This window comes from Mauremys reevesii, linkage group 13, assembly GCF_016161935.1.
Source record: "Mauremys reevesii isolate NIE-2019 linkage group 13, ASM1616193v1, whole genome shotgun sequence".
Classification (NCBI taxonomy): Eukaryota; Metazoa; Chordata; order Testudines; family Geoemydidae; genus Mauremys; species Mauremys reevesii.
Window position 1 is genome coordinate 23467522 of NC_052635.1, and position 10983 is coordinate 23478504.

A 10983-nucleotide genomic window follows, 5' to 3' on the forward strand; every position below is an offset into this window, starting at 1 on the left:
AAAGAGCATTGCAGACAATCAGGCAGCCCCAGCCCATGGCCTCTGTGTGAGGGTAGTTAGCTAACTGGGACTTCTTGTTTCCAGCCTCAAGAAAATTCAGAGTAGAACTTTGCAAAATATATATTACAAACCCCCAAAGCAAGCCAAACATCCCAGGTCTCATTACAAACTCAGCCAAAGCTTCATAAGGCAAACCCAGACCCAGGGCATCAATCTTGATTCAGCATGAATTTAAGCACATGCCTAACTTTCCCTACTCAGATGCTTAAGCACCCTGCTGATTTGGGGCCAGAGCGACAAGGGGCTGAGCTGTGATTTCAAAACCATTCAAAACTTGTTATGAATTCAGCTGACGCCAGGCATTTTTGACTGGGTTGCAGTTTGTGTTCAATGAAATCCAAACCAAATCAAATTTCAAAGGGGCCAGAACTGACGGGATGGGAAACCAAAATAAACTGATAACCCCATTATAGTCTAAATTCTACCACAGGGATCGGCAACCTTTGGCAAGCAGCGAGGGCCGAGGGATGTGCTGGCTGCCGCTTCCTGCCGCCTCCATTGGCCTGGAGCGGCGAACCGCGGCCAGTGGGAGCCGCGATCGGCCGAACCTGCGGATGCGGCAGATAAACAAACTGGCCCGGCCCACCAGTGTGCTTACCCTGGCGGGCCGCATGCCAAAGGTTGCCGATCCCTGTTCTACCATCTGCCCTTTGAATTCACAAATTATTTACTACAACCAGTAGTTTTGGCTTCCAAGCAGACTGCCCTGTCAACCAAGTCGCTGGGATGTATTACGAGAGTGTGCAAATATGTTCAGTTCCTGTATTTTTTCCCAGGCAGCTACTTCTATCTGCTGGGGTGGGGGTTCTCTTTATGATGCAAAAAATATGGATAAATGTAAAAATCTATCTTTCCCCATATACACATTGCTGTCTGTCTATTCATCCCCATATACACCATGCTTTCTGTCTATCTATTTTTGTCTTTATATCATGATCATCATTTTGGTATCTGAGCTCCTTAGAAGAACGTGAGCAAGCAGTGAAGGAATTGTCACGGTGTGGAGAATGCCTGGTGCGATGCTGGTGTGTGCTTTACCCAAATAATATATGCACAACCGGATTACTAGCTAACTCTTATATTTCACCTGGCTAGGAATCGGGACTCAGATAGTTTTACATTCACAGGATTCAGGAAGGGAAAAAGACTGGCCCCTGTGCTATGAGAAGCAACTGAACTCACTGGTGGACATTTAATACATTGTGCAGAGGTGTCTGACTCCTCTGGGTCAGGTTAAGACTAACCCTTGTGGAGAGAGGCGGCTCCTGTCTGTTGCACACGTCTCACACAAGGGCTTGGAACAAGCAGAGTCTCTCCACTTTGGGGCCGTGCAGACTCACTTCACTGCAAATCGGATGGGGAAGGAGGAGGGTCCACTACCCTGTTCTCTCCCCTTCACATCAGCCACAGAGCTGGCTGGGAATGCCATGGAGAGCAGGTTTCACATCCTCCGTTCAGGTCTGTGCCTAGATGACACAATCTAGTCCTAGTTGTGCCTCCAGAGACATTTAAATACTGTGCAAAACCTGCATTGGATAGTCTGTGTGACTAGCAAGACTCACCTGGGCATTACAAGTACCTCTGGTAGCTGAGTCAATTAGGAGAATCCAAGGGGATTTCAGCACACAGTGAGTATGTGGTCACATCTCATAATCTGCGCTGCTGAGCGATTCCAGCTGTGGTATGGAATGCCTGTGTATCATTTCAGCTACAGGATCCCAGAGTGGAGCACTTAACTTCACTCTGTTCAGCACGTGAAGACTCAGGGCAGGGATCGCATGACAGAAAGGAATTATGCCAAAGGAGAATGGACAGCTTAACGTTTGCCTGCAAAAATCCACGTGTAGGGACCTAAATAAGTGGCCCCTCCATAGGTGCATGAGAGGGCGAGGTCACAGCCCCCTCCTCCCCAGAGCATCCATTTGAGAGCACTCAGAAACCAACCCTTGGAGTTTCATTTTGAGCTAGTTGTGGAAAAGCTGCAGTGACTTTTTCTTTAAGTAATTTGAAATCAGACTCAGAGTGCAGGGGAACAGAATCCTGCAATGAGATCTTTCATTATTTTTAATTATTGTTATTTTTATTTTAAATAATTTATAAACCATCAAACATGCAAAGTAAAGTGCAGAAAAACTAAATCGGGACACACACAGACTTCGTGGGGGGGTATTCACAACATCACAGACCCTGTTCCCGTGGTTACCAGAAGCCAGAAAAACCTCTTGATGTCCCTGTACAGTCTTTATAGATGAAAGAAAGTGAGTCAGATGACGGATACGTTTTATCTAAAATGCCCAGATTATAGCTTGTAGCTCTGATAACTAGTATCAAACCTTTAGTCTAGGAAATGATGCTTGCAGGATCTTACACACAAAGCAATCTCACTCTGGAGCAAATTGAAATATTCCTGGCACAGGCCCTGGTGACTGATTTTTAGTCCCTGATCCTGAGAAGCGTTGAGTAACCAGAACTCGGTCAACTCCAGTGAGAGCTGCGGGCGTTCAGTGCTTTCTCGGATGCACTCAGAGTCTACTTCAGACTTCTGTAAACACTAGCAGACACACAGCCAACAGAAGACGTGGGATTGGCTTCACCACATCTCTGCACCAGCCTGGAGCAGGATTCACCAGGGAAGGCGGAGGCTGTAGGGCACTGGAGGAAAAATGAGCCAAACCCTGGTATTCGTTTTAGTGACACCAGCTCAGTGCTGAGCTGGCACTGGTTATGTTGACTTTGTGTTGTAGAAAAGAAAATGAAAGTTAAAGTCTGGCTGCCGGCTCTGTTTGGCTTTCTAATGCAAAGTACAAAGCTGTACAGATTGAATAATGTACGAGTCGGGAGAGATAGTGGGAAATGTGAATCTTACATGCCCAATGGTGTTCCAAGGCAGGCACCGCATTGCATATTGAGAATAGCTTACAGTACTACTATGCATGTTCAGGTACAGTCTAAGTGGCAGACAAAAGCATCCTGCTGAATAGTGTAGTTCTACAGCAGCTCAGCAAAATATGCACTGCAGACAATAGGCTGAAGTTTCCATTGAATGAGAAGGACCAGAACTGGGTGAAAGGAATGGCATAGGGACAATCTACTCTACCCACAGGGAACTGGAGTAATCAAAGTTTACATGGGTGGAACCAGGTGGTGGGGTTGTCACATGCAAACCCCTCAAATACAATTCCGGGGTGCAGAACTGCAGCGTAGCCTCTTCCTTCTGCAGCTGATATTCCAGCCATAGGTCTGGGGGCACCTGCAGTCCCCACAAATTGCTGCATGAAGTGATGGGGTTGTTTATTGGTTTGCAGTGTGACGAAGGGTTGTAATCCCAAACTCCTTCTCTCTCTGTCCCCCATTTTTATTACATTCATGCTGTTCCCTCTAGCATGTCACACCCTTCCTGACTCTCCTGGTTTGTTTTTCCAGGTGTTCAAGATGTCATTGAAGGTGCAGACAAGCAACATCACAAACAAGAACGACCCCAAGTCCATCAACTCCAGAGTCTTCATTGGGAATCTCAACACAGCCGTCGTCAAGAAATCAGATGTGGAGACCATTTTCTCCAAGTATGGCAGAGTGGTGGGCTGCTCCGTTCACAAGGGCTATGCGTTCGTACAGTACTCGAACGAGAGGCATGCACGGGCCGCTGTCCTGGGGGAGAACGGACGAATACTTGCTGGGCAGACGCTGGGTAAGGAGTCCTCATGTCCTCTTTCTACTCCTTGTAGTCAAGGCACATACTCGTGTCATGAGCTGCAGTTGCAGAAGCTGTTAGAGGGGAGACCTGAAAGCACAGGCCCATGAACAATCACATGTCTTTCTTTAATACATTTCTCTACTGTAGCTGATGTTAAATAACTTCTGCATAGCATATGCAATTCATTCTACATCTGTCAGGGAGTTTGCCTGGAGAAAAATAGATTGTTCTCAATCCATGTGTGTGTCATTTAGAATCTATCTGTATTTATTTTATTTTATTTATCACAGTGGGTGGGAAATAGAGTTTATAAGTCATAGAAGCAAAAGGTCTTGTTGTTATTATTTATATTCTGGTCACACCTAGAGGCCCAAACTAAGATCAGGGCTCTGTTGTGCTAGGCACTCCACATACATCGAGTGAGCTGTCCTGAACTGCTCGGAAACTAAACTGAGAAAGGGTGGGGTGGGAAACACGGATACAGGTCAGTAAAGTGACTCACCCAAGGTAATACAGGAGATCAGTGGCAGAGACAATCATACCAGGAGGTCAGCAAAATGCATTATGTTAGCCAATAACATGCAACAGAGCCCCACATGAAGGCTGTTGTCTTGTCCTGTGACATTTATTAAGATTCCTTGTCTGAAGCAGCCTTGAGGAACTGCAGGATCAGCTCTATGTGTAGATCAACTTAATGTGGATGATCTGTCGCATACTAAGGGTGACTGTCTTTGACGAGTTCTTAGGTGACTAACATTGATGTTGCTGTTCTACAAGAAACTCATGCTGTGGAGTCTGAGCAAGCTGCAAGATACTAAATGTATGGCTATGAACTCATTGCCACTATGAACAGCGCAAAGTACAGCCTTGCCACATCCATCAGCCGTGGTCTTAAAAATGTTGCAGTCCTGGAGGAATCCAAGACCAGGGGAAACTCTATTGCTGTAATAAGAATCAGAGAACCGACTGACCATAACAAACATCCACAAATCTCCAAATCTTGAATGGCAGGAGCCAAAATCACCACCTTTTCCCCACCCACCTGTGTACCCTGGTGACTTTAATAGCCACCACTCGCAATGGGGCTATAGCAGAAATGATACAGCTGGTGAGCAACTCACAAACTGGGCCTCACTTGTAGATGTCTACCTTCTTTACAACCCTAAACAAGTAGGGAATTTTCACTCAGTCACTAAACAAAACCCAGCCCTCTGTTTTCTGATGAAGGACAATATTGATGTCCTCCTGCAAGCTTTACAAACAGTGCTTGGAAACTTTCCTTGCAGCCAACACCACTCCACCATTATGCAGGTCAGCTGTGGAGTTCTGCTGATTGAATCAATGCTGAAATGGTGCTAGAATTTCTGCAAAGCAAACTGGGTTGCATGCAGGGCTTTGGAGCAGAGCCCAGAGCTGGAGCGTGGAGCAGCTCCGGAGCAGTGAAGCTGCAGGTTTTTGCCTGGAGCTGGAGCAGAGCCAGAGCACAGCTCCAAAGCCCTGGTTGCATGTACCACAGCAGTTAAGCACAGGATGCAGCATATCTAGTTTTTCCTAGAATATTATGACCTCATTCACCTTCTTATCAAAGCTACTGTGAAACACATTCCTCGTGGCTATGGCGAGGTCTGTACTCCTTGCTGGCTGCCAGAGACAGAGGCACTCTTTAAAAAGTGTGAGAAGAGCAGTGATCCAGATGCAGCAAAAGCACTAATAGAACCGTTGAACTCTGTGCGCCTGAGAAGATGGAATGAGACAGTGGAGGGTCTTGACTTCACTCGTTGCAGTCGCAAAGCTTGGGCACTCCTCCATGTGCTTGGAGTTGCTGACCCAGCAAAATACCATCAATCGAAAATGACAGCTAATGCAGTCACCTCACACCTTCTCTGGAATTCAACGACCAGAACTGACAAACTGACTAGACAGAAGGTTCAGAGAGAGCACTTCCTAATGTCTGACAAAGCCTCGGCACTTCACTCTCAGCCCCAGACTCTAGAGAAGAAATAATCAAGGCCCACATCACCACTAAAAATGGGAACGCTTCTGGCAAGGATGATATATCCCAAATTCCTCAAGAATTTGGAAGCAAAGAGAAGAGGATAGTTGGCAGATGTATTCACTGCCATATATTTGACAGAAAAGATCCCAAAATACTGGTGTGAGGTGATAGTCACTGACATCACAAACATGGGAAACCAGCTGTGGCCCAATATCACTCCTCTCCACAATTCACCTGTTAATGGATAGGGTTTCACTGGCCTTCTCACCCCTATGTTTGAGGTCATCCTGCCAAAGCAATAGGCTGGTTTCAGACTGGGATGAAGTTTCTGCGACTAGGTTCTCGCCATTACTGGTCACACTGAGGCGGGCTTCAGGTGGAATCTAAAAACTGGACCAGTGCTGATAGATTTCTCCACTGCATACAACATGGTATGGAGATATGGGCTATCGCTTTAGGAATCAAAGGTTATCAGATGCCATAGCACTATATGACTCCTGGCCACTATGTTGAACAACCATAGATACGATTTCCTGTTCAGTGGGTATATCAGCAAAGCATGCACCCTCTGTGATAGTCTACTTCAAGAATCTGTGCTGGATCCTTCACTATTCGACATCTACATTAGCAACTTACCTGATAAAACTTGGCATAAATTCATCTGTGCCAATGGCGTTCCTGTTGTGCCACAAGGCAAAGACCTTACCACCAGCAGCAACATCCTCTCTGCCAACCTCAGTACTGGAAACTCCATCCCAGTGCCTCCGAAACCTTGCTAATAGCCTTTCACCGAAACAACAAAGCCGTCAAGGAACCACTTCATGTCTCCTTTCTCAGTCAACAGTCTGAAATGAGCCTTGTTTGAAGTACTTGAGTGTAACCTTGGATAGAAGTCTGACTTCTAAAGTTCATCTGGAAAAGATGTGGAAAAAGTACAAGCAAGGACTACCCTTGTCCAAAAACTCACAAGCACATGGGCTGCCAATGCACACACACTTCAAATAGCAACTCTTGGCTGGTGTACCTGCCCGCTAAATATTGCACACCAGTCTGAGCAGGCAGTTCACATACCAATTTTCTGGACAAGCAGCTCAATGCTGCGATGAGTATTAAACCTGGAACATATAAATGAACACCCATCCAATGGTTGCCCATTCTGGCACATATACCCCCACCCAAAATCTGGAGATACACACGCACACAGTCTGTGAGTACAATGGAACCATGGCTGACCTGGATTTATCACTTCATGAGCACCTCCAGAACTTTCCAAAGACACAGCTGAAATCCCCCAAACCTTCTTGGGATAAGGCTAAAGCTCTTAAGGAGTCCTCTTCAATCCCAAAGCGCACTGGAAAGGATTCTGGGATAATGCTAATATCCCAAACAAACACCTAATTGCTGACCCCTCAAAATAACTTCCAGGTTTCAACCTACGCCAGAAGCAATGGCCCGTACTGAACCATTTCAGAACATAACATGGCAAGTGCTGTCATCTCCTACACCTCTGGAAGAGGAGAGACAATGCATAATGTGACTGGACAGCAGTCACAAGCGAGGGACCACATTGTAAATCAGTTGCCACTTCGATCATTTGCTGGTGACATTTCAGATTTACACCAAGACTCTTCCAAAGCTGTCTCCTGGCTCATTAATCTGGCCTTGGCTATCCTCTCTTGCCATTTGAGAAGCAGCAGAGCCAGGAATAGAAACTCATTCTCCTGAGTCCCAGGCCCTGCCCATTGGACCATGTTTCCTCTTCTGGGTGTCAATTTTTTCTTTAAAAACTTCCACTGGAGACCTGCCTGTTGTAGCTTTACTGATGGTGCCGTAGCAGCCATGGGAGCCCTAGTGTAGTAAAGGCCCTAGCAGCCACTTGTGTTTTAATCACCAAGTTATGCTGACCTGCTCTGACCAACTGATTGAAATGCCAGCAGCTGGTCTAGGATAGTGCTTCTGCCAGTAACAGACAGATGTGAAAGTCTTTATTCTTCTATTCTGTTCTATATAAGTCCCTATACAAGCTTGTCACCATAGCCTCTGAGCGCCTTCCAGCCATTCATCAAGAAAAGTGACTACACATCTGTCACAGGTTGTTTGTTCTCTCGTCCTCTCCCCGGAGGGAGAAGCATGTGCAGAGGAGTGTCTTGTTCTGGTAGTTGCTTTTAAAAAAAATAAATATACCTGTTGCTCTGTGTTTATGTGACAGAAGGCAAGGTCAAAGAAATGCACCTGGCCTTGGAAAGGAAAGTGGTGAGGTTTGTGATAGTCCCTAATTCTAGCGGGAGTTCATTCCGCAGTCTTGAACTATCCCCAGAGAAAGTTCTGTCTCCCCCACACTGACAAGCTTTACTCTAGCCTATTACCAGTTGCCTGAGACAAACAGTCCCCAGCTGCATCCTTATTTTGCACATTGCTCTGAAATGCCACATGCTGAGGAGCTCTTGTCACCAGGTACAAACTGAGAATTGGCGCTGCAGACAGCATTTTTAATCAAAAAACTGGCATTTCTGAGCCTCCAGCAAGCACGGGTTGTGCTGAGGGCACCAGCAGTGCTAGACACCTAGTATAAGAAATTTGAAAGCCATCCCCGCCTTGCTCTGATTTGAGTATGACAATCTGAAATAAGAACTTGAATGCTGGATAAGTTTTAAAGAGGCTGCGTTGTTATTTACCCAGTGAAAGTCCATCTTGAGTTTGTTCAAGCAGGTAGATTTTGGCCTGCAATGGAAACTGCTTTTCCTGTGTCTTCCCTTCAAAGCAGAAGCAGAATTGAAGGTCAAAGGTGAAATGCAGCTGCAGTGTCACTTACTCCCATTCCAGATGTCACCCCGATGGTCACCAGAACTCACAGTTTCATGGACAAGACCTTGTTGGGAGAGGAAGGTCATGCATGCATCGGAAGCAACCGTTACATAGAATTTACTACGAATAGGCAAAAGTTGCCCAGCCATGCTTCCTGCAGGGAGGTCAGAGCAGAGGAGCGACTCACAAATTGGGACATTCCGGGGTTCTTGAGTTACTCTTCTCACTCAGCAATTTCCCCATGGATCAGATCAGCCTGCAACTGAAAGGATGATTGTTATAGCTGGCAGCACTGCATGCTCCACCTAGGAATTGAAAACTGTCTCCCTCTTACCTCATCCCCACTAACAAGCTTTCTGCAACCAGAACTCAGCTGACAGTTCTCCAGACTCCAGCTCACTCCTCTTCCTTATCGGGGGACCATAGGAATCCTGCAAATTCACACACAGCAGGCCATGTAGAAAAGGAAGTGTAGTCCCATAGGACAGTGGGCCAGAGTCCCTGCCTGGCAGCTGCTCAAATAGCCCCCAAAGGGGGCTTCCAAAAAGGGGAGGTTGCAGCTGCTCAAATAGCCCCCAAAGCCTCTCCCCAACAGGTGAACAGGGGTAGACAGGGAAGGCACCTGGCAGATGTTAATTAAGAGCCTCTCCCGGCTTTCCCTTTTCACGGCAGATGTCTGTAGAGCCCCGGGCAGAGGATATAGCCTCCTGCCTCTGGCAGAGAGCAGCAATGCCATCACCACCTGCTTTCTCGCTGGAGTGAACGCCTCATCTGGCTCAGCTGCCCCACAGACACAGCTGGGAAGGGCTAATTGCCAGTGAAATTCAGCCACCTCCTTGTGCCATCCATGCCCATTCCTAGACCTCCATAGACAGAGAGAAACTGACAACAGGGTGAGGGACGGCAGAGGACAGGTGACCTGTGCCCACCACCAGCACCACTTAGCTTGCCTTGGTTGCCATGTCCAGCCACCGTCCCCTTCCCTGCCCCTTGTCCTCTTTTTCTATGAGTGGCCCCTCTCAGTTCCCCCTGATCTTCTCATGTCACAATACACTGAGCCATGCTCTGGGGGAGGAGCATTGACTGGGAATTCTCTGAGTGCCGCCTCTTCAAAGGGTGTGTAATATTTTATTTTTTAGTGGTGGGGGGCAAATTTGGGGTGGGTTGAGGTTCAGGACCATCTCAATTCACCTACGAAAGTGAAACAGCACCTCAAAGAAATCAGATCTTTGGTTCTCCAAACTTACACTCAGGCCGATATGAGACATAGAAATGGGCCTGGAAGTCAAAGCAAAAGCAATCATTCTTGGCAGGTTTCCAGTACTCAAGTGTTCAAAAACCACAGGTCAAGCCCCCAGAATCACGAGATTGGCTTACAAATCATGAGATTGTAAAAGAGAAACAACGACGAAAACTTGAGGGCTCTGTTTATTTTCCTTTTTTTTTTTTTTTTTTTTAATTTTGAAGATGCCCTCAGATCACATTTCAAGCTTTTCTCTGCAGCCACGAGGGCTACACATTTCTTTTCTTTTTTCCAGTGAAAGCTGAGAATCTCACCTAATCACAAGATGTGCTAAGAAAAAGCACTATTACCAGACTCATGATAAAAGCATGAGAGTTGGCAACACTGTTAATTTAACAACAGCCACTCTCACTGAGCCAGATGCTCAGCTGGGGTAAACCGGCAGAGCTATGCTGATTACATCAGCTCAGGATCTGGCCCAGTTCGTTTTGGGATTTTTACTTCTGGCTGAGACCAGAAGCACCAATTAAAACAATTTCAAGCCTCGAAAAAGGCTCCAAGTTTGAGTGGGAGGTGAAGGTTCGGATCTGTTGTTATATTTGATCAGATCGGCGCCTCCATCCTTAAGGGGGACCCAGGTGCACTGCTTTCTGAACAGCCCAGCCCATTTCCAATAATGACCATCCTGGCTTTGCAGGAAACACTGCAGGCACTCTATGAATGAAACACCCCTTCCTGGAGAGCAGGGTCTTTCCTGCCGCCATTGTTCAGACAAGAACGGGAATTAGCACCAAAGAAGTTGTATTAAATGCTGTTGAAAAGCCCTGATATTCTGCATGTAATGTCAGTGCTTCGGTGTCTGCCGTTCTTGTCTGAGCTGCTATAGTAATCTGCTTATCCCCCTGGCACCTTTCAAGCCCCTCTCCAATAGATCATGTTTCAGTGGGTATAAAATGCGTCCACTCTGAGTCAGTCGTGTTTCCTACCCACTTTTGCACAAGGATAAGTGACTGCACAAGGCAGTGGAAAATTCAGGCCCATTCGTTTTAATTTATTTTACAATGTACTATGTGTCCATTGACATGAACGAAACATCGACCTGCAGTAGGCTCAGTGGTGCTGCAATACCAGCCAACCCTCGTATCAGCCCCCCCCACCCCACAAGACGAAACAAACCTCCATAAC

The 10983-nt window shown here is 46.6% G+C and overlaps 1 protein-coding gene across 5 annotated transcripts in view; it reads left to right on the plus strand.

Moving 5' to 3' along the window:
• RALY (RALY heterogeneous nuclear ribonucleoprotein) overlaps positions 1-10983 on the plus strand; it is a 285584-nt gene that overhangs the window by 238612 nt on the left and 35989 nt on the right. For all 5 annotated transcript variants that reach the window (XM_039499403.1, XM_039499407.1, XM_039499406.1 and 2 more), the window contains exon 3: positions 3484-3748. In XM_039499403.1, the coding sequence (XP_039355337.1) occupies positions 3493-3748 (256 nt within the window). In that variant the 5' untranslated portion in view covers positions 3484-3492. The remainder of the gene's footprint in view (positions 1-3483; positions 3749-10983) is intronic.